The sequence below is a fragment of the Scyliorhinus torazame genome, chromosome 10 (assembly GCF_047496885.1).
Source record: "Scyliorhinus torazame isolate Kashiwa2021f chromosome 10, sScyTor2.1, whole genome shotgun sequence".
Lineage (NCBI taxonomy): Eukaryota > Metazoa > Chordata > Chondrichthyes > Carcharhiniformes > Scyliorhinidae > Scyliorhinus > Scyliorhinus torazame.
In genome coordinates this window covers 216,965,971-216,990,695 of record NC_092716.1, presented here as the reverse complement: position 1 = coordinate 216,990,695, position 24,725 = coordinate 216,965,971, and the positions used below count along the sequence as shown (strand labels likewise).

General features: G+C 46.5%; 1 protein-coding gene across 12 annotated transcripts in view; it reads right to left on the bottom strand.

Annotated features, from left to right (window-relative positions):
• The window catches only part of plekha7b (pleckstrin homology domain containing, family A member 7b), a 713,202-nt gene that overhangs the window by 210,406 nt on the left and 478,071 nt on the right, over positions 1–24,725 (bottom strand). For all 12 annotated transcript variants that reach the window (XM_072466383.1, XM_072466384.1, XM_072466385.1 and 9 more), the window contains one exon: positions 8,292–8,396. In XM_072466383.1, the coding sequence (XP_072322484.1) occupies positions 8,292–8,396 (105 nt within the window). The remainder of the gene's footprint in view (positions 1–8,291; positions 8,397–24,725) is intronic.

Sequence of the window (24,725 nt, the reverse complement as noted above, 5' to 3'; positions counted from 1 at the left end):
CTGTAATGACTCTAATTGACAATTAATGTGCAAATCCAGCGTGCTCTTAAAAATAATGGGGAGGTTAAGGCCGAGTGGTGCACGTGCAAAGCAAACAGCAGAACAGCATAAATTAACCAGCAAGTTCTGGTGATCCGCAACTCATTTGGTATATCTTAATCCTGTTCCTGTACCGGCCTCCCCGAACAGGTGCCGGAATGTGGCGACTAGGGACTTTTCACAATAACTTCATTGAAGCCTACTTGTGACAATAAGCGGTTATTATTATTATTATTCCCTGAATTTGCTGGTTGATTTTCACATTAGCAGCAGCGTGCCTCAATAAAACACAATATGTGTACCAGCTATTCCGTCTGAAATGTCATGAGCATTAAGTCCTTTCCCTGTACCTGCTCCTCATCCACACAAATGGAAATTTTATCACCCAATGATAATATTGGGCATGAGCCATCCTCGGCTTTGAAAAGCCCGAGGCAGAAATAATGAGTTTTAAAAATCATGTCTCAATGGAATCTCACTGCAACATTTTCAATTTTGGAAAATACTTTTGTTCACGATCGCCTGAAGGAACACTAAGTTCAGAGCCAACTGATGCCTATTTAAAATAAGCTTTGCAATATAAATCGATATCAACCAGGCCATCTCACATGGATTCTGCCTAAACTAGTTTCACTGAAGACCCATGGGGAACTGCACGGATTTCAAGTTGCAGTTGTACCAGGATTGGTGTAAAGCAACAGTGGAATACAACAGCCCTATGAGTCTCGGAGATGAATGCTCAATCATTAACACAATAGGCATGTCTAATCCTTCAATCAAATCCATCCTTACAGGAGTCTCAATAAAATCCTGCAAACGTCAGTGCAGAATAATCTTCACAGAAAATCTACAAAATCCAGACCACAGATCAGGTGTTTAAAAAGCACAACAATTAGTCAAAGAGAAATGGAACCCAAAACGAGCACAGATCATAATTAATGGCAATGTCAAGTGGTTTGAGCTTTATTGGTTTGGTTTCTTGGTAACACAATTGGTAACACAATTACACCTGACAGAGAATAATGAAGCAGCTGAATTAAATGTTGCTAGTCATGTTGCACCTTCCAGTTAGGTAGATTGTGTTGGAATTCATTGGTTCAGTATCTAAAAAAACGTCAACTTCAGTTATGTTTTGAGTAGTAGCAATAATCAATTGAAGTGATACTAGCCTTGGGTAAAAAAAGCCAATAATTTTCCATTGTCACAGACTCATAGATGTTTACAGCATGGAAACAGGTCCTTCGGCCCAGCTGGTCCAAGCCGCCCAGTTTCTATCACTAAGCTAGTCCCACTTCCTGCATTTGGCCCATATCCCTCTAAACCCACCCTGCCCATGTAACTGTCTAACTGCTTTTTAAGGAAAAAATTGTACCCCCTCTACCACTGCCTCTGGCAGCATGTTCCAGATACTCACCACCCTCTGTGAGAAGAAATTTCCCCTCTAGTCTCTTTTGTATCTCTCTCCTCTCATCTTAAACCTGTGCCCTCTAGTTCTAGACTCCTCTACCTTTGGGAAAAGATGTCAACTATCTACCTGATCGATGCTTCTCATTATTTTATAGACCTCTATAAGATCACCCAAGCCTCCTACTCTCCAAGAAAAAAAATCCCAGCCTATCCAGCCTCTCCTTATAACTCACACCAAGTCCTGGTAGCATCCTCGTAAATCTCTTCAGCAGGGTTTCTAGTTTAATAATATCCTTCCAATAATAGGGTGACCAGAACTGAACACAGTATTCCATGTGTGGTCTTACCAATGTCTTGTACAATTTGAACAAGACGTCCCAACTCCTGTATTCAATATTCTGACCAATGAAACCTAGCATGCTGAATGCCTTCTTCACCACCCTGTCCACCTGCGACTCCACCTTCAAGGAGCGATGAACCTGTATTCCTAGATCTCTTTTTCTGTAACTCTCCCCAACTCCCTACCTATTAAACTATTCTGTTAAACTCCTGCAATCTCGCATTATTACAAACTAATACTATTTGTTTCCAGCCTTCAAGCAGACTGGAGACCATAGCATTCCTGTGAAATGTTAGCTTTGACTCTACTGCACTGCACCATCTGACTGACTGCTGAATGGCATGTGGACATGGGTAATTTTCCAATGAGCTTAGGCAAGTTGGAGTCTCAGCAGCAATCCTTTGCTAAAGGATGTTCAGCTGAAATTAGGTTTTTCTCCTTTCCAATTGTAGCCATCTGGGATGGCCACTTTCAGAACACAAAATGGACACTCACAGAGACTATAGGTAAATGTGGACAATACTAAGCAACAAGCAGGAACAGAACCTGAATGTGTATTTGGAAAGCAGTCAGCAGACGGAATCGAAACTCTGGGTCGATTAACATATTGATGGCCCATCTCCGAGGAACAAAGGACTAATAGTCAGGTAGCTGATACTGTCGCAGACATCCTGGCGCCAGTACCCCAACCAAAAGACACAAACAAAGCAAGGCCAATGGCCACATAGGATACGCCCAGCCATCAGGGCACCCGCCCCTTTATTGGTTTAGATCGATGACAATGATCAATAAGCTGCCCAATTAATTGGGACCAAGTTTAAGGCCCGTGTAAAAGCGCGCAAAGCCCCTCCAAGTATAAGAAGGAACCCCCACCAGAGATTCAGTCTCTTGGATTCGGCTCTCAAGCGGAGAGACCCATCCACCAGCATCACCAGAAGCAAGTAAATTCAAGGTCAACGCTCCCTACCAGACAGACGACCTTAGCTGTACTCCTGTTACCTCTTCAAACTCAACAGCCTAAGATCCGAACAACGGCCATTGTTCCTCTGACTAAGTTGGCACCCGAAGTTACGTATAGGTGTTAGTGATAGAGATAGTTTAGTTTGTAGTATTATCGTGCATGAGTAGATCTTACTGTGTGTAAATAAATAGTATTGACTTTGAACTAACTAACTGGTGTATTGGCTCTTTGATCGGTATTCGGGTTGAACATTGTGGCGGTATCGAGAGATACCTGGCGACTCTGAAAGTATACTCATAATTAGGATTAAGAAAGGCGACCATATTGACCGCCATATTTATAACCAAATAAATATAGCAGCACAACTGACTTCCAATGATACAGACACATCGGCACGATAAGACTACCACCATCACATAAGCTCCTTGCCTGTTCACATAATTCTGCCCCATTCAACAAACAAGTATAAACCTGTTAACTATGAACAGTTGGAAAACTATTTCTAAATTAATTTTTAATTTTTCTTCTGCCTTATATGCCAATGGATGTCTAATAATAATAATAATCGCTTATTGTCACAAGTAGGCTTCAATGAAGTTACTGTGAAAAGCCGCTAGTCGCCACATTCTGGCACCTGTTCTCCTTCCAGTATGCAAAAATGACAGTGGAAAGATTTATTGGGATTTATAAAATGTCCTTTTTTAGCATTCGCTTAAAATGACGGTTAACCCAAAATGACAAATATATCAAAATAACCTAAAGTGAGACTTTGCCTTTGTTGTTGTTGACTTCAAAAATGCTGCATGGTGCTAATTCACACGATTACATACTTACCCTTTCGTTGCAATAGCAAGCAAAGAATGATTAGATGCTAAATCATGTTCTTTAAAAAGCACCAGACGACACAATCAAGACACTGCATATCTTGGCAGGCAGGAATGTGCATTATCATCACTCAGACGTGGCTTAGTGGTAGCACTCTTACTTCTGAGTCAGAAGACTGTGGGTTCAAGCCCCACTTCAGAGACGTGAAAACAGTAATCTATGCTACACTTCAGTATGGTACAGAGAGAATGGTGAAAGTCCTGTGTTTCAGAGGAGAAATTGTTTCCATCAGAGGAACCCAATTTTAACATCATTGGTAAAAGAACCAAAGAGGAAAATTATGAGAATTGTTTTTATGTGACAAGTTGTTTTATGATCTGGAAACCATTACATGGAAGGACTGTATAAGCAAATTCAACAGTGTCATTCAGACAACAATCTTGTAAAGCTGTCTATCCAATGAGAGAGAGAGAGTGAAAGTGTGTGTGTGTGTGTGTGTGTGTGAGAGAGAGAGTGACTCTCGCTCTCTCTCATGGTCATCTTTATTTATTACTCATTTTTTAAAAATCATCATTGGCCCCTTGAGTGAGTAAAAAATGGAAATGTGACCCTCACGTAATAAGTTTGGACAAGCCTGGTCTAATTGGATAGCTCAAAGGTGGCACAGTGGATAGCACTGCTGTCTCATGGCGCCGAGAACCCAGGTTCGATCCCGGCCCCGGGTCACTCTCCTTGTGGAGTTTGCACATTCTCCCCATGTCTACGTGGGTCTCACCCCCACAACCCAAAAGGATTTGCAGGGTAGATGGATTGGCCATGCTAAATTGGCCCTTAATTGGGAAAAAATAATTGGGTTCTCTAAATGTATTTTAAAAATTCGATAGGTCATTCAAACAACTGGCACAAACACAATGGATCAAATAGTCTCCTTCCATGGCGCATCATTCTGTGAAAGAGAGTTCCCATCAGCCCTTTGGGTACTAAATCTTGTGGCAGTTTTCAGATGTGAGGGAGTTTTCATGATGCCTGTCCAGCATACTCAACCTAGTCCAGAACAGATGATCAGGCTGACTTTCACATTGTTGTTTGTGGGATATTTATTGCTCTGCATAATTTAGTTCCCATTTCCCCCTGTATTACAACATATCGGCACTGTGGCACAGTGGTTAGCAGTGCTGTCTCAGAGCGCTCGGGACCCGGGTTCAGTTCCAGCCTTCGGTTACTGCATGGAGTTTTTACATTCTCCCAGTGTCTGCGTGGGTTTCCTTCGGGTGCTCCAGTTTCCTCCCACAGTCCAAAGATGATGGGGTAGGTAGATTGGCCATGATAAATTGCCCCTTAGTGTCCAGGAATGTGTAGGTTAGGTTATGGGGTTACGGGGATAGGGTGGGGTGGATGGGGGAGTGGACATGGGTAGGGTGCTCATTCGAAGGGTCGGTGCAGACATGATGGGCTGAACGGCCTCCTTCTGCACTGTAGTAGATTCTATGATCTGCACTTCAGCTACTTGATCGGGGCCTTCTGACATTGTGAAGATTACAACATCAATCAAATTCTGACCCTCCCGCACTATCAAAACAGCTTCCATCAGGAAGGTACGTTGGTGTATTGGTTAGCGCTACTGCCTCACGGTGCCGGGGACCTGGGCTCGGTCCCAGCCCCAAGTCACTGTCCGTGTGGAGTTTGCACATTCTCTCCATGTCTGCGTGGGTCTTACCTCCACATCCCAAAGATGTGCAGGGTAGGTGAATTGGCAACACTAAATTGTCCCTTAATTGGAAAAAAAAATAATAATTGGGCACTTGAAATTTATAGTAAAAAAAAAAAGCTGCAATCATAGTGACAAATGACATGCATGTGACTGTGACAAAGGTAAACTATCCATCCTTATCTTTCTCAACCTGTCTGCAGCTTTTGGCAATGTTGACTACACCATCCTCCTCCAATGTCTCTGCAAGGTGGGGCAGCTGGCACCAACATGCTTCCATTCATATCTATTTAACTTTAGCCAGAAAATCCCTTACACTGGGTTCTCTTCTTTCTCCCACACCTTACCTCTGGTGTCCCTCAAGGATCTATCCTGGCCATCTCCTATTTCTCAACTCATGCTGCTCCTCAACAACATCATTCATCCAAAAACAATGTTAGTTTTCCTATGTATGTTAGCAACATTCAGCTCTCTTTCACTATCACCTCACTCTTTCTCGCTCCCTCCACTGTTATTATATTATCGGACTGCTTATCAGACATCCAGTATTGGATAAGGAGGAATTTCCTCCACTTAAATCTAAAATCCTAAAGATTTGGGGCGCAATCTACTGGCCATGTTGTGTTTGAGCGAGAGTATGGCATGGCCAGTAGATCCCAGGAGGTCGCCCGCGGACTTCATGCCTCGCGAGATCCACCCAGATCTCGAGGTGTCTGAATTAGAACCCCGCCAAAAATGGGCGTAACCAAACGACGCTCGCCGAAGAAAGGTTCAAACTGCAACAAGGCGCCTTTCAGTACTGGTCCACTCGAACGTGGACCAAGCGGAATGGCATCCTGGGGATCTCCAGGCCTGTGCAGGATGCTTCCCCCCCACCCACCCCCGGGCCCTCCCCCTGGAAGGCGGCCACCTTGGCACTGCCCAGCTGGCACCTAGGCACTGTCATCCTGGCATGAGCACTGCCAAGGTGGCAGTGCGAAGGGTCAGAGTCTGAGGGGAGGGGGGCCATGCCCATGAATGGAGGGCGAGGGGGGCATGAAGGTTGGGGGGTTCAGGGCAGGTAAGTAAGGGCTTCTGAATGGTTGGTGGGGGGCTTTCAAGGGGCTGTGGGGGTGGCATGAAGAGGAGGCCCTCCCAAGGACCCCATAGCGGGGTGTCCTCAGTTGGGGGAGGGATGGGTATTGCCCATGTGTGTATGTGTGTGGGAGTAACATTGCCCATGAGTGGACATTGTCCATGAGTGGGTGTGACCTACATGCTCACTTAGACATCGGAGCACACTTTCAAAATGGCAGCCCGATCTGTGGGGGCTAAACCAGTGAGAAACTCTCCTGGGCCCAAAAAGTGACTGTCAGTAGATAGCGCTGGGGAACTCACAGAGCCAGTGTGAAACTCCCAGCAAAATCTGCCACAAATGACACTTAGAAACTTTTCTGTTAAATTGAGTCCACAGTATTCAGACCCCACTAGAAACTCCACTCGCTAGTCACCAATCCTATTCTTCCTGGGAACTGAGGCTACCCAGGCTGCTGGCACTCGGTGTTATATTGACCCCAAGATGAGCATCTGACCACAAAGACAGCAATTTTCCATCTCAATAGCATTGGTCGACACTGTCTGTTCTTTAACCGACCTGCTGCTAAAGCCCTCAATCCATGTATTTGTCACCTATAGTCTTGACAATTTCAACACAATTATGGTTGCTCTCCTAACTTCTACCCTCCATATACCGGAGGACATCCAAACTGCGTGCTATATCTTAACTTGCGGCAATCATGTTCACATTTCACCCTGACCTTGAAATTTATAGTGTCTCCGGGTTAAGCAATGCTTTGATTTTAACATTTGCATCATTACTTTAAAATTCTGCCATGGCTTTGTAGACCTCGGCCGGAAGTCTCTGGTGATTGGGATTCTCTTTTCCTGCTGGCAGCGCAGCCCCACCAGCAGGTTTGCCAGCAGTATGGGTGGCTTCAATAGGAATTCCCATTGATAAGCAGTCAGAAAGAGCGAATCTCACCACCAACAAGCGGTGCACCACCGAGAAACATGCAGTGGGCACTGGAGAATCCCACCCTTTATCTCTGCAATCTTCTCCAATGCCCCCACCATCCAAGATATCAGTGCTCCTCGGGTTTTGGACCCTTGAACACTCCCAATTTTAATCAGAATTCCCTTCCCTACCTCTCTTGTCCCCTTTAAGACACTCCACAGATCTAAACTCTTTAAGTTTTGGTCATCTACTCTAATGTTTCCTTCTGTCCCTATTTGGTGTCAAAATTTGTTTCATAATGTTTGTGTGAAGTGCCGTGGAATGTTTTACTGTGGCCGGTACTTAATGTGGGCAATGGGGGGTACTCCTCTTTGATCAAGATATTCCTCAAATACCTCAAGGTTTTTATAAAAAAATGTTAAAAAGATGATTTGGTCTTCACTTTCTCTCCCACTGAGGGCTACTTTGTGAAATTTAATTTTGATTACCAGGCCACTGTAAACAACTCTGTGCCAAGTCATTGCACAGTTAATTAAACGTGTTTCTTTGTGGACAAAAGAAGAAATAGAAAATCCAACCAGTGGGATCATGGCTTTTCTTCTGAACTGGGTCCCTATTTTGGTAGCACAAGTGGATAGCACTGTGGCTTCACAGCACCAGGGTCCCAGGTTCAATTCTCCGCTGGGTCACTGTCTGTGCGAAGTATGCACGTTCTCCCCATGTCTGCGTGAGTTTCCTCCGGGTGCTCCGGTTTCCTTCCACAGTCCAAAGATGTGCATGTTAGGTGGATTGGCCATGATAAATTGCCCTTAGTGTCCAAAAAGGTTAGAAGGGGTTATTGGGTTACGGGGTTAGGGTGGAAGTGAGGGCTTAAATGGGTCGGTGCAGACTCGATGAGCCGAATGGCCTCCTTCTGTACTGTATGTTCTATTTAAATCAGTCATTTGTATTCTATGTCATGTGTAGTTGAAAAATTACCGGTAGTTATCAGGGGATAAGGGTCCACACGGTGCCATACCTGTTTGTAAAGCCATCCTCTCACCACAACTGGTGCATTTGGGTTCCTCCTGCTTGACTGCTCCCTCTTTCCAAAGCTGTAGACTTTGCCACTTGGTTTGGAAATCTGATTAGAAACAAATATATTTGCATTAAGTTAAAACAAAACACTTGCTCAGTAAATCAATCTTTTAATTAAAAATGTTTTGCATTATTATTATATATTTTTTTTTAAATAAAAAAATTTAGAGTACCCAATTCTTTTTTTTCCAATTAAGGGGCAATTTAGCATGGCCAATCCACCTATCCTGCACATCTTTGGGTTGTGGGGGTGAAACCTACGCAGACACGGGGAGAATGTGCAAACCCCACACGGACAGTGACCCAGAGCCGGGATCGAACATGGGACCTCGGCGCCGTGAGGAAGCGGTGCTAACCACATGGGGCCGTGCTGCCCCATGTTTTGCATTTAATCGCAATCTTAAAATGGTTGCGGTCTGCGATTACCACAAATTGATAATGCGCTACAGAAACATGTGACTAATTAGATGGCTCTACTGTTAAAATGTTGTTTTAAAAAAAAGCACAGTAACTTCCACCAAATATGGTCCAGTGATTAAATCACCATGGGGTGTGACACAACACATCAGTTATTTTCCAGCAAGCTTCTGTAACATTTACAAACATGTGAGCAATATTATGAAAAAGTTGGCAAGTTTATTCAAGCTTTAACATTTTTCTTCTTGTTTGGAAAACAAATTCACAGTAAGTAGCAGCTGTAGATTCCCATTTTGAATATCATGTGTCAGCATCAAGAACTTTCCAACATGCTCAAAAACGCTACTGTGCTCCAACAATATTTATCATTCACCAAACTTAGAGAAGCACTCCTTGCACACTGTTAAACTTCCCTTTCTTGCACAAGCCACTTTTATGGTCCCTCTTATGGTCACATTTCAGGGATGTGGGCTTCGCTGGCTAGGCCAGCATTTATTGCCTGCTATCCCTAATCACCCTTGCGAAGGAGGTGGCGAAGTGCCTTCTTGAACTGCTGCAGTCCATGTTGCGTAGGTACATTCAGAGTGCTGTAAGGAATGGAATTGTAGGATTTTAACCCAGCGACAGTGAAGAAAGAGCGATATATTTCCAAGTCAGGATGGTGAGTGACTTGGAAGGGAACGTACACATGGTGATGTTTCCATATGTCAGCTGCCCTTGTCCTTCTAGATTGTAGTGGTTGTGGCTTTTGAAAGTGCTGTTTAAGAAACCTACGTGTGTTCCTGCAGGAATTCAGACGGTAAACATGGCTGCTACTGTGTGTCAATGGTGGAGGGAGTGCCAATCAAGCAGGCTGCTTTGTCCTGGGCGGTGTCAAGTTTCTTGAGTGTTGCTGGAGCTGCACTCATGCAGGAGAGTATCCCATCACACTCCTGACATATGCTTTACAGATTGTGGACTAGCTTTGGGGAGTCAGGAGGTGAATTACTTGTTGCAGAATTCCTAGCCTCTGACCTGCGCTTGAAGGTAATGTATTTATGTGGCCAGTCCAGTTCAGTTTCTGGTCAATGGTAACCTCCAGAATGTTGACCATCAACCTTGTGCTAAAATATGTCCAAAGTAACTCATAACTGATCAAAACCATTCCAACTCACTTTGTATGTGACTCTCATTCCTTGAAGCTGTGCTTCTAAAAATATTTGTGTTAAACAATATTTAACACATTGTGTGTATAAATTATTTCAACAGAGACAAGACATCATTTATAATAACTAAGTTAGATAGCAATGGAATGCCAATGTGTTAAGTGCTCATACCCAAATATTTGAAAAGGCAAATTTCAAGACATTATGTTAACAGACAGAAGTTTCATTCGATCATTCTGGGCATAAATTAAAGCCACTGGGACATTCAGTTTTGAGATAAGAGATGTGTGCTATGCACCCTATTTCACGTCATTAATTGTCTTAGAATGTTTTATACTCTTTGAACTGCTTCCTATTTCAATTATTTTCCAGCTTGGTTCAGCAGGAGTAATAAATACCCCTCCTTACTCTCATGCAAAAGGTGACTGTACTGATTGAACACCAAGAATGAAATGAGATACTCTTGCCAGAGCTATTCCTTGGAACTGTTTCAATATCAGTTTTAAGGAGCTAATAAACAATTCATACAAACACAACAACTTATCAGCATTCAAGGGAAATGTACCTCCAAAGTTAACTTAATACATGGGGTTCCCGAGAAAGAACACACTCTGTATACAGAATCTTAGCATTTGGATACTGGCTGAGATCTAGGAATCCACATGGACATGCTCGATTAGTTATGTTTTAAACAGATTTTAAGAGCTCAAATTGATCTTCCATGGCATTGCTCTGGATAAATGATAACATTGCATCCGCTTTCTTTTACATCTTTATTTTGAATCCATCCCTATCTTTTTGACCCATCTTTTTCTCTTCACCTTATTTCCTCCATCTCCAGGGTTATATCCATTTCTCAACTACTGTTCATCCTTGCTATTTCCCCTTTTCTGCCTACTGTTCTGTCTTGCGTTCTCAACCTCTTTTCTGCCTCTCGTTCGCACCTTGATTAAACTCACTTTCCTTATATCTTTCATGCGTTTGTTCTCAGCAAATTGAGATTAAATTCATTATACCCTTTCCAGCACAGAATTTTCACCCACCATGTAGATTGCTGCAAAATGGTACAAGAGTAAAAGCTACACCTTTCTCGCAGCATCTATGAAAAGTATTTCAATCATGAATCAACACAGAATATAGCTGAGCAAGTGGCTGCCATTTGGACCATCTTGCTCTTCGAACGAGTTGTTCAGTCAAATGCCAAACACTGCACACCACAGGCCCCCCCCCCCCCCCCCCCACCCCCAAACTTGTCCATTAGCCAAAAGGCTAATTGCCTTTCGAAAGTTCCTCTGGAACCTGATCCCACTACCTTTACAGAAAGTGCACTGCATATCCTAATAATGCTTTGAGTGAAAATATTTCTCTTCAATTCCCCTCTAATTTTTTTGCCAGGGACAAAGATTTCTCTCTTCCTGTGTTGGCGAGGAGGCCCAAGGCTAACGAGCCTCCGCGGGCGGTGCTGGTGCGGTTCCATTGGTTCGTCGATCGGGAATGTGTGCTCAGGTGGGCCAAGAAGGAGAGGAGCAGCAGCTGGGAGAACGCGGAGGTTCGGATATATCAGGACTGGAGTGCGGAGGTGGGGGAAGAGGAGGGCCGGGTACAATCGAGCGAAGGCGGTGCTGCACAGGAAGGGGGTGAAGTTTGGCATGATGCAGCCGGCGCGACTGTGGGTTACCTACAAGGACCGGCACCATTATTTTGAGTCTCCGGAGGAGGCGTGGGCCTTTGTTCAGGCCGAGAAGCTGGACACAGACTGAGGGTCGGGATGGGCGATTGGGGACTGTGGTGGATATGTTATGTCTATTTTTGGTTCGGGAGGGGGGCCTCTGCATTGTTTTGGGTTTCTTTTTCTCTGTGTTTTTCTCTTTCGGGTTGGGGAGGGCGGATGGGGCGGGTTGGGCACTGTTTTGGTTGGTGGCGGGACCTGGTAGGTGGAGAGCGCGGGATTTTCTTCCCACGCCGAAGACTGGGGGAGGTGGGACCGGGGCGGGGAAGCGAGGAATGTTTCCCGCGCTTAGAACAGAGGGAGAGAGCCTGTGAATGGGGAGCGGGAGAGGAGGGTGTGCCACACAATGGGAGGAGTCGAAGGGGGAGGCGGGAGTGGCCGGGGTCAGCAGGAGTCAGCTGACTTGCGGAAGTGCAATGGGGGGAGTAAACCAGCTAGGATGGGTCCTAGCCCGGGGGGGGGGGGGGGGGGGGGATGCCGCTGTGGGGAACGGGCCGTGTGTGGGGTGCGGGCGCGTGGCTGGCCGAGGAGCGGTCATGGCTAGTCGGCGGGGGAGGGGGGCGGGTAGCCCCCTGATCCGGCTGATAACCTGGAATGTAAGGGGACTGAATGGGCCGGTTAAGCGGGCCTGCGTGTTCGCGCACCTGAAGGGGCTCAAAGCGGATGTGGTTATGCTCCAGGAGACACACCTGAAGGTGGCAGACCAGGTAAGACTGAGGAAAGGGTGGGTAGGTCAGGTGTTTCACTCGGGGCTAGATGCCAAAAATCGAGGGGTGGCGATCTTGGTGGGAAAGAAGGTGTTATTCGAGGCGTCGAGCATTGTGGCAGATAATGGCGGTAGGTACATAATGGTAAGTGGTAAGTTGCAGGGAGAGAGGGTGGTACTGGTCAATGTGTATGCTCCGAACTGGGACGATGCGGGTTTTATGCGGCGTATGTTGGGTCGGATCCCAGACTTGGAAGTGGGGGGCCTGATAATGGGGGGAGACTTTAACATGGTGTTGGATGCTGCACTGGATCGCTCCAGGTCTAGGACGGGTAGGAAGCCAGCGGCGGCTAGAGTGTTGAGGGGATCTATGGACCAAATGGGAGGGGTCAACCCTTGGAGATTTGTAAGGCCGGGGGCTAGGGAATTTTCATTCTTCTCACATGTCCATAAGGCTTATTCGCGAATCGACTTTTTCATTTTGAGTAGGGCGCTGATAGCGAGAGTAGAGGATACCGAGTATTCAGCAATAGCCATTTCGGACCACGCCCCGCATTGGGTGGACTTGGAGATGGGGGAGGAGAGGGACCAGCGCCCGCTGTGGCGCTTGGAGGTGGGGCTGTTGGCAGACGAGGAGGTGAGCGAGCGGGTCCGAGGAAGTATAGAGAGGTACTTGGAGGCCAACGACAACGGGGAGGTCAGAGTGGGGATGGTATGGGAGGCACTGAAGGCGGTGGTGAGGGGAGAGCTGATCTCCATCAGGGCCCACAAGGAGTGGAGGGAGCGGGGGGGGGAGAGGGAGAGGCTGGTGGGGGAGATGGTGAGGGTAGACAGGAGGTATGCGGAAGAACCTGAGGAAGGATTGTTGAGGAAGAGGCGCAGCCTCCAGGCTGAATTCGACCTGGTGACCACCAGGAAGGCGGAGGTGCAGTGGAGGAAGGCCCAGGGTGCGGTCTACGAATATGGGGAAAAGGCAAGCCGGATGCTGGCGCATCAGCTTCGGAAGCGGGACGCAGCTAGGGAGATCGGGGGAGTTAAGGACAGGGGAGGGAGCGTGGTTGGCATCAATGGGGTCTTCAGGGACTTCTACGAGGAATTGTACCGATCCGAGCCCCCACAGGAGGAGGGAGGGATGGGCCGTTTCCCGGACCAATTGAGGTTTCCAAAGGTGGAAGAGGGACTGGGGGCCCCGATTGGGCTGCAGGAGCTGATCAAAAGGGATAGGAAGCATGCAGGCAGGGAAGGCACCGGGGCCAGACGGTTTCCCGGTCGAGTTCTATAAAAAATATATGGACCTGTTGGGCTCGCTGTTAGTTAGGACCTTCAATGAGGCAAGGGGGGGGGGGGGCGGCTTTACCCCCGACGATGTCCCGGGCACGGATCTCCTTGATCCTGAAGCGGGACAAGGATCCCCTGCAATGTGTGTCTTACAGACTGATTTCCTTGCTAAATGTAGATGCCAAGGGGCTGGCGAAGGTCTTAGCCACGAGGATTGAGGATTGTGTGCCGCAATTCATCCATGAAGACCAGACGGGGTTTGCGAAGGGGAGACAGTTGAACGCGAGTGTGCGGAGGCTTTTGAACGTTATCATGATGCCGGCGAGGGAGGGGGAGGCGGAGATAGTGGTGGCGATGGACGCTGAGAAAGCCTTCGATAGGGTAGAGTGGGGGTACCTGTGGGAGGTGCTGAAGAGGTTCAGGTTTGGGGAGGGGTTTGTCAGGTGGGTTAGGCTGTTGTATGAGGTCCCGATGGCAAGTGTGGCCACAAATGGGAGGAGGTCCGAGTACTTTCGGTTGCACCAAGGGACGAGACAGGGGTGTCCCCTGTCCCCCTTGCTCTTCGCACTGGCGATTGAACTCCTGGCTATGGCACTGAGAGAGTTGAGGAACTGGAGGGGGTTGGTGCGGGGTGGGGAGGAGCATACGGTGTCGCTTTATGCAGACGACCTGCTGCTGTATGTGGCGGACCCGGTGGGAGGAATGCCAGAGGTAACGAGGATCCTTAGGGAATTTGGGGACTTTTCGGGGTACAAGCTCAATATGGGGAAGAGCGAGCTGTTCGTAGTTCAGCTAGGGGACCAGGAGAGGGGGATTGGCGAGCTCCCACTAAAAAGGGCGGAGAGGAGCTTCAGATATTTGGGGGTCCAGGTGGCCAGAAGCTGGGGGGGCCTGCATAGGCTTAACTTTACAAGGCTGGTGGAGCAAACGGAGGAGGAGTTCAAGAAGTGGGACGTGTTGCCGCTGTCCCTGGCGGGTAGGGTGCAGTCAATCAAAATGACGGTGCTCACAAGGTTTTTGTTCCTGTTCCAGTGCCTCCCCGTGTTTATCCCGAAGGCTTTTTTCAGGCGGGTTAACAGGAGTATAATGGGGTTTGTGTGGGCGCGAGGGACTCCGAGGGTGAGAATGGTGTTCCTGGAGCGGAGTAGAGATAGGGGGGGGCTGGCGCTGCCCAACCTCTGTGGGTACTACTGGGCCGCCAATGCGACAATGGTGCGCAAGTGGGTGATGGAGGGGGAGGGGGCTGCATGGAAGAGGCTGGAGACAGCGTCCTGTGTGGGTACGAGTCTGGGGGCGCTGGCAACGGCGCCGTTGCCGCTCCCTCCAAGGAGGTATACCACGAGCCCGGTGGTGGTGGCGGCCCTCAAAATATGGGGGCAGTGGAGGCGGCATAGGGGGGAAGTTAGGGCCTCGGCGTGGACCCCATTACGGGGGAACCACCGGTTCGCCCCAGGAAGAACAGGTGGAGGGTTTTCGGGGTGGCACAGGGCAGGGATATGAAAGTTGGGGGATTTGTTTGTGGACGGGAAGTTTGCGAGCTTGGGTGAGCTGGAGAAGTATGGGCTCCCCCCGGGGAACACCTTCAGGTACTTACAGGTAAGGGCGTTTGCCAGACGACAGGTGGTGGAATTCCCACGGCTACTGCCACACAGTACAGGACAGGGTGCTCTCGGGGGGGGGGGGGGGTGGGTGGGAGTGGGGAAGATCTCGGAAACTTACCAGGTGATGCAGGAGGAGGAGGAGGCCTCGGTGGTGGAGTTGAAAGGTAAGTGGGAGGAGGAGTTGGGAGAGGAGATCGAAGAGGGGACGTGGGCAGATGCCCTAGGGAGGGTGAACTCTTCCTCTTCGTGTGCGAGGCTCAGCCTCATACAGTTTAAGGTGCTGCACATGGCACACATGACCGGGACAAGGATGAGCAGGTTCTTTGGGGGTGAGGACAGGTGTGTTAGGTGCTCAGGGAGCCCAGCAAATCACACCCATATGTTCTGGGCATGCCCAGCGCTGGAGGAATTTTGGAAGGGCGGAGCGAGGACGGTGTCGAGGGTGGTAGGATCCACGGTCAAACCGGGCTGGGGGTTCGCAATATTTGGGGTGGCAGAACAGCCGTGAGTGCAGGAGGCAAAAGAGGCTGGAATTCTGGCCTTTGCGTCCCTGGTAGCCCGGCGAAGGATTCTCCTTCAGTGGAAAGATACGAGGCCCCCAAGCGTGGAATCCTGGATCAGCGATATGGCAGGGTTCATTAAATTGGAGAGGGTGAAATTCGCCTTGAGAGGGTCAGTACAAGGGTTCTTTAGGCGGTGGCAACCGTTCTTAGACTTTCTGGCAGAACGATAGACATTGGTCAATGGCAGCAGCAGGTGGGGGGGGGGGGGGGGGGGGGTTTACTTTATTTTTGTTTATGTTATTTACACTGGAAGGGTCTGTATACACCTGTTGGCTTAAGTCGGGGTGTTAATATTAATTTATTATTTAGGTATGGGGGGGGGGGGTTGCTTTTTTAGATTGTGTTTTGTACTTAACCTGTTGGGTTCTTTTTTCTGTCTCATTTTGTTGTTGATATTTTATGAAAACCTTTAATAAAAATTATTTTTTTAAAAAAAATAATCTAAATAGGCAAACTGGAATCAATTGTGGCATAATTATTGCAGGAAATTTCTATAAATTGGCAATTTCTTGTATATCACCAACATCTATTCGTGGGAGAGGCCAGGTAAATAGAGGTCAGAAAAGTAAGCATGAAATGATGGACTTTATATCAGTATTCATTTTTTTCTGACACATTGAAATATCAGTGGTCGTGTTATAGATACTGCATAGTGAAATTTCTCCCCTTGATGGCAATGTTCATTATTTAAAGCTCTTAGGTAGCATAAGGAATGGATAGAAGAATCTCATATATTTTAATCCTAAAACTGTTGTGCATGAATGGTCAGTGCAGAGTTTTTTTTATAATGGGAGGAAGGTGGAACAGATGATTCATGGATGCCGAAGGCACAAAAGATCTTTCATTCTCTCTTCTAGATGTATTTTTGCTGCATCTATATACTTTGCAAGAGTCAATTGCCTTGAAGTCATTGTGAACTGTTGATGACATTGAACACATTCATCGGAAATTCCTCTATCTGCTATTTCAGCAGAGGCAGAACTACAGGGCAATTTTCCATGTGTGACTAGTACACAGGTGTTTCGTGAATGCAGCGATGCTCTGTAGCAGGGTGCGGGGCGCACTCGTGCCTGACACGGTGTTGCCCCTCACCCCGTCTGGGGGACTTTCGGAACCTGGCACATCATAATTGAAGGCTCTTTTATTTTTCTGCCTCCGTAGATAGTTCAGGCAGTGTCCTATTGGGCTCTCCGCCTCCACCAACACCCCGACTCCCTCCCTCCCCACCACCCTCCTTTCCCCTCTCTCCCCACCATCCCCTTCCTTTCCCTTCTGTTGGTACAGAGGCGAGGGTATCTGGTCTCTCCAGCGCAAAGTTTAGTGCTTGTGCCATTTGTTTTTTGCAGAAATGTGTTGTGAACTGTTTTAATAATCAGAGTGTCCTCCCACTCCCCGTACACTGGTACTAAGGGGAGGGTACCCTGGTTCTCCAACACAAAATTAGTGTTTGTACCGTTTGGGCTTGTATATATTTTTTACTGTTTTAATAAAAAGATATGCCCAGTAGCCCCACCATCCCACCCTCTGGAAGGACCAACAGGGTGTCCAATTGAATTTTATGATGAGCTCTCAACATAATGTGGCCAATGAACTACCAGCTTGAAACATGCACTGATAGGCATGGAACAGGAAATCAGATGGTGTGGTTCCTTGCCGAATCCTTGCAGATGTAGCAGCTTAAAAAGGTAACACCGTAAAGGAGAAAGTGACATGACTGCAGAACATATGGCACAAGCCACACAAGACATTCAGAACGGATACAATACCCACAAGCAACTTTCAGGAAAACATCATCAAAAGCTCTATCCAGTGTTACACGACACAGGTCAAGGGTCCCTTTCCCTCTCCTTCCAAATGATTGCCTCCCGACTTCATCATAGAATCACTGCAGTGTACGAGGCTATTTGGCCCATCGCGTATGCGCCGACCCTCTGAAAGAACACCCTATCTAAGTCCACTCACCCATGTAACCCTGTAACCCCATAACCCATAGATCATAGAATTTACAGTGCAGAACGAGGCCATTCAGCCCATCGAGTCTGCACCGGCCCTTGGAAAGTGCAACCCATGTAAGCCCACACCTCCACCCTATCCCCGAACCCCACCTAATCTTTTTGGACACTAAGGGCAATTTATCATGGCCAATCCACCTAACCTGCATATCTTTGGACTGTGGGAGGAAACCGGAGCACCCGGAGGAAACCCACGCAGACACAGGTTGAATGTACAAACTCCACACAGACAGTTACCCAACTCTGGAATTAAGCCTGGGTCCCTGGTACTGTGAGCAGCAGTAATAATCACTGCGCTGCCCCAACATTACAGACTTACATTACCTCCAGTTGATGAGCAGGAATTGGTGGTGATAATCAAGCAGGCAAAGACAAAACTAGCAAAATTGGGAACGAAACAATTTTTCAAGTCCCTGCCCAAATGTATATATCCAGTGCTGGGTCTTTTGGGACCTCCAGCTATTGGGATACAGGTCAGTCCTAAATTCAGAACTAACCTCAATGCAGCAATATATCTGCATTACCAGCTGTCATTCAATTTTTAGTTCCACTATCACCCCATTTGAATGCAACAATTGATTTTTTAAAACCTGGTTAGAACCTTAATTAACATAGTTTACACTTTCAGTCAATACTTTGCAGCACAATGTCAAAGCGAATGTTATTTTCATAACTTTATATCGCACTATTCCATTTTTCTGTCTATAAAATGCTTTGCATTGATTAACTGCATAAAGTAGTTTTAAGGGGCAAAAAGTGTACAGAAGAATGATATCCGCTGTTTTGTATTATAAATGAACAACTCTTAATGGCAAGGAGAGAACAGGTTTTCAACATGAATAAAATTTACACCAATAGTTACCCAATATGTTGTTTATTTTATTGGAATATTCCTTCAGGATCGAAAGTGATAATGCACTGTGCTATGATCTCTTTAGAGAACATAAGAACAGGAGTAGGCCATTCAGCCCCTCGAGCCTGTCCCACCATTCATGAGATTTTGGCTGATCTGTGACCTAACTCCATATACCTGCCTTTGGCCCATATCCCTCAATATTGTTGCTTAACTAAAACCTTTCTATCTCAAGATTTAAAATTAACAACTGATCTAGCTTCAACTGCTGTTTGTGGGAGAAAGTTCCTAACCTTTACCACTCTGAGTGAATAAGTGCTTCCTAACATCTCCCCTGAACGGTCTAGCCCTCATTTTTAGACTATGCCCCCTAGTTTTAAAATCTCCAACCGGTGGAAATAGTTGATCTTTATCTACCCGGTCTTTCCCTGTTAAAATCTTGACTACTCCGATCAGATCACCTTTTACACCCTGTTAAAATCTTGTAATGTGTTTTTTCAAGAATCTGAAAACCCAGATATTTATTAAATTAATAAAGGCACAAGGAATGTTGCTTAGTAAATTTAGTTATGTTAAATATATTAAAGGCACAATTAAGACAGTGGTGTAATAATGCAAAACCCAAGCCATATACCTGGCAGCAACCGAAAGATTAACTGCTCGATCTGAATACCATTTCAAAGTTACATATCAGGGCTTAGATTTTGTGGGCCTTCGCTTATTCTGGCAATGTTTTCCCTTCAAATCCCCTCCAATTGACCCATGGTTGTAGACGCCCCAGTTTAACACAAGAATTACTAATGTCTCCAACCTAGCTACCTCGGGTCAGAACCTATCTGGCTTTAATATTCTTTCGTATTAGGGTCTTGTATCTTAAACTTTCTCTCTCCTCTCAGCTTGGCTATCCCTAAAAAGGAGACTCGCTGTTAGGAGACCTTCTTTTAACATGAGATTTAACTCGAGGTGGGGGGGGGGCTGCCATTCCGTCGGGCAGGGACTCACTTTAGATACCTTGGGGTGCAGGTTACCCGAGATTGGAGGGGACTCCGTAGGTACAACATTTCTAGTTTGGTGGAGAGAGCGAAAGCTGATCTGGCAAGGTTGGATGATCTCTCTCTCGGTCATTGGCGGGTCTGGTACAAGCGGTTAAAATGAATGTGCTGCCGAATTTCTGGTTTATTTTTCAATGCCTGCCGATTTTCCTGCCAAAGGCATTTTTTGGAGAGGTTGAAGGGATGATTACCTCTTCATATGGGGAGGGAAGGTGACCAGAATTAAAAAGGTGCTACTACAGAGAGGAAGGCAGGCAGGGGGGTTGGGTCTTCCGAACCTGATGTATTATTACTGGGCGGCGAATGTGGAGAAGGTCTGGAGCTGGGTCAGAGGGGTTGACTCCCAATGGGTCAGAATGGAGGAGGGTTTGTGTAGGGGGTCGGGATTGCAGGCGCTAGCGACAGCGCCGCTCCAGACAGCCCCGGGGAGATACTCGGATCCGGTAGTAATAGCTTTGTTGAGAATTTGGAGGCAGTTTCGACAGCACTTCGGGTTGGGGGCAGGGTCAAGGGAAATGCCGATTCGGGGGAACCATAGATTTGAGCCAGGGAAGTGGGATGGAAATTTTCGGAGATGGGAGGAGAAAGGAATTAGGACACTAAAAGATTTATTTCTTGGGGGTTGTTTCGCGGGACTGAAGGAGCTGGGAGTGAAGTATGGACTGGAGCAGGGGGAAATATTTCGATACACGCAGGTTGACATGCAGGTTGGAGACTTTGCCAGAAAGGGGATACAGAGCTTCCCAGTAGAGCCGTCTTCCACATTGCTGGAGGAGGTGCTGACAACAGGGGGACTGGAGAAGGGGGTAGTGTCGGCGGTTTACGGGGCTATTTTGGAGGAGGAGAAGGCGCCACTAGAAGGGATCAAGGCAAAGTGGGAGGAAGAGTTGGGAGAGGGTATGGAGGAGGGGTTCTGGTGTGAGGTGCACTGGAGGGTGAACGCCTCCACCTCGTGTGCGAGGTTGGGGCTGATGCAGCTGAAGGTGGTGTACAGCGTGCACCTTACAAGGGCAAGGATGAGCTGGCTTTTGAGGGGTAGAAGATGTGTGTGAATGTGTGGGGGATGTCCCGCAAACCATGTTCATATGTTTTGGTCTTGTCCAAAGCTGGAGGATTACTGGAAGGTGGTGTTTAGGGTAATCTCTAAAGTGGTAGACGCGAAACTGGACCCGGGCTCTCGGGAGGCTATATTCGGGGTGTCGGACGAGCCGGGGTTGGAAACGGGCGCGAAGGCAGATGTCGTAGCCTTCGCCTCATTGATCGCCCATTGATCCTATTAGGCTGGAGATCAACCTCTCCACCCTGTGCCCTCACATGGCGGGGGGACCTGCTGGAATTCTTAACGTTTGAAAAGGTCAAATTTGAACTGAGGGGAAGGATGGAGGGGTTCTACAATTCATGGGCGTTATTCATTATGCACTTTCGAGAATTGGATCACATCGGACATTAGGGGGGCTGCATGTGATAATGGTGACTATGGGTGATTCCGGATTCCTTTTTGTCATTTGGTTATGTTAACATGCAGGCTAATATCTGGAGTTTGGTGGGAGGATGGGATCGTTGTTATTGATATGGGGATTGACATTACATTTGTTACTGATTATTGTCCATTGTTGGGTGTAAATTTGGGAGAAAATGTGAAAAAGGAGAATAAAAAAATATTTTTTTTAAAACATGAGATTTAACTCATTTAGCCAGCACACAGAATTTCAGTTGAACTCTGCTGGAAATAAATGTTTACCTGCAGCAAGCTTGTTCCAAACTAAAAACCCTGCTCGAGACCAGAACCACCTCCACAATACAACCGCCCCTTTAAATAACTTTTGTTCATCTTCTTTCTATTTTTAATTGCCTAGGCTTTTTTTATATGATCAGTTACTTGCAGCCAGGTGCTTTAAATACATCTTTCAAAAGGAACAAAGCTCTTAAAGGGACCATCACCTTAGCATAAAACACAGCTTTTTCTCCCCAAAAGCAAATGGGCCATCACAACTGCAAATAAATTGATGCTTTGAATGTTACTGTATTAAATTGCCAATACTTTGACCAATAAAACTACATTTATGGAGTGCAACCATTTTCTTTATGATGTACAGCTAAGAAAACTTAGACTAAATATTTGACAATGGTGACAGGTTTCTGGCTGGGAAGCAACACAATCTCTATAAAAAAAATGAAAGTGACGCTCAAAATACTGAATTCTTGTGAACCAATTTTGGTGAAAAATTAAAACATCCAGGAGGCAAGAAAAAAAAAAAGCTGTCCATCAAGGAGTCAGCGTTAAAATGCTGCCATTATCTCAGCAGGTTTGATCTAGTTTATAGCTTCTGCAATAAGACGCACTGGAATACATTTGAGAATGACCAGTCCACAAACGGCATTCAAAAAGGTTATGAATATGTTATTGATTGAACCCAAGTTGTTCAATGACTTCACCACTGACTCAGCAGGTACATTTACAGCCCAATGTGGTCTTCAACTTCCAAATCCATGACCTCTACCACCTAGAAGGACAAGGGCAATAGATGCAAAGGGGCAAAAAGGTAGCTCAGCACCACCTTCTCAAGGGCAATAAAAACGCAGACCTAGCCTGCGACGCCCATATGCCGTGAAATCATTTTTAAAACTCAGAAAGAGGATCCCATGTTCGACCGCCATTTGTGCCAGGTTTGCTCGTTTCAACACGGTTGCCACAATAGGCCCAAGCACAAAGCCAAAAACAATCCCCAGTTTTCTGGTCCTTGTTGTGTTATGTTATTGCTAGTAACATAAGCTGCCACTTGGTGTAGGCTCTGCTCAAAGATGCTCCAGACTCGGAGATAAGTTTAACGTATCTATTGAATGATTAACAATGCTCTTAAATGAGTTTGACCCTCTACTAATCTGCCTCTGGTAACTCAGTCTATTCTGCTAACTGTACAAGCTTGCTCTCGACCATGTGCTAGGGTGTGATGTTGCTGATAATCAACCCTGTCCTGCTCTCTTGGTTTCTGCCGGTGGAAGAGACAGAGCCTGTGTGCCTTGTCCTTTTTATATGGGTCGTATAGTGCCCCCTTGTGGTAATGCCACCTCTGGGTGTCCTGATTGCCCATTGGTTGTGTCCTGTTCTAATGACCCATTGGTTGCGTGTCTGCATGTCATGACATCTCTGGTGCTCCCTCTAGTGGTTACTTAGTTGTAGTGTATTTACATTAACCCCTTGTATACAGTGATGCATATCACTACATCCCCCCTTTTTTCATGTTACATATTTTCTGTACTTTGTTAAAGAAAATTGTAGAAAACAGGTAGATGAATGATGACATGTACAAGTTGTGATGATATTGATGATTGTACAATACCAATAAATACCTATGAGTCCAATCTTATGAATTTGTACGGTTGAGTTGCTTTCTTCTTCTGTTGTTGAAGTGATGTTGATGTCATTTCTTTGTGAACGCCGTCAGTATTCTTGTGTTTAAGTAACCAAGAAGCCATCATGAGGTGTTCGAATGGTCAAATCACTTCGTTGTCTGATTTAGACTTTTTTTTTCTATGCTTGCGGTAGCAATTCTGTATGTCATCTTTCTTGAAAGCTGGTTTGCTTGTTTGTAGTGGAGCAAACGTGAATTGGTGAGATTTGTTGTCATGCCATGGCTTGTTTGTACTCTTCCCATTGTTTTGAGTTGTGCTGTTACATTGTCCTTCATGTGCAGAGTTGTATCATGTCGTACAAGTTGTTGTTTTATAGTTGTTGTTTTTGTCATGCTTGTCGCGCTCAATGACTGTTCCCTGTGGATAATTCCAGTCATTCGCAAAGTTACTTGTGTCAGTGTCCTTTGTGGTATCTGATGCTTCATTGAGCGTTTCTTCTTGAGGATTGTGAGAATGACCGGATGTTGCATTGATCTTGGTGACATCACTCCTTTGTGGTTGATGTGTTTCCTCTTCTGGAGTCATTTCTGGTTCAGTTGAATCATCATTGGTTTCTTGATGCTCCTCGTCTGGAGTCAAAATCTTCAAGATTTCATTTTCTTGTGGATAGACTCGAGTGGATGATGTTTTAATTGACGTGGTCTCACTGGACTCAAGAGTAGTTTCACTTTTATTGTTGAGTGCCTCTGTACATACGAGCTGAGATCTGTCAGTCTTGCTGTGATCTTGCACATCCTGTATGGGAATTGTGATTTCTTCGTCACTTGTCACACATACAGTGGGCAGACATTCAGTGTCTTCTTGTTGGTTAAATGAGCTGGGTAGACTTTCATAGTCTGCTGCTGGTTGTTCAGATAAGGTTGATAGACCTTCATGGTCTTGTTCATGCATGGACTTCGTTATGGAGTCTTGAGTTGCTTCCATTGTGGAGTCTGTCAATGAGCTCTTTGTAGAGGCTCGTATCGCTCTCTCGGAGGGGTCTTTCATCGCTCGCTGTGTGGAGTCGTGCAGTGGTCTCGCTGTGGAGTCTTTCATCGCTGTCTGTGTGGAGTCGGGGGTTCTTAGTGGTGCTTCAGGCCGCAGTAGAATCCTGTACTCGTACGGAAGTGTGCCCATCCCACTAAAGACATCTGGGTACTGGGTTAGGATGCCGTCGATGCTGGCCTGAGGATCCGGATGAACGGCGTCATGGTGTAGACCCATTGGATGAGGTTCAGTTGCTTGCAGGCATGCGCATCTAGCAGGGATGCCCTGTTTGGCTGAACAATCTCGAAGTGTAGGCTTGTCTTTATGAGTCGGTTGGACACTGTCAGGTGGCAGGACCCCAGTGCCTTAATTGCATTGCCAGTATAGTCCTGGAGTTTGCAGGCAGCTGGAAGGAGCTTGGGAGCCTTCTTGATGCTCCTGAAGTCCGACTGCGAACTCAGGTTGGCGGAGGCACCGGTGTGCAGTTTGAACTGGATGGGGCATTGGTTGACATCCATCACTGCATTCCATTCATCCTCGAAATCCACAGCAAGGATTGACGGGACTTGTAATGTGCCCGGTGTGGCATATTCGCACTTCGTGATGATGCCTATCAGTATGCGTTATCCAGGTAGTCAT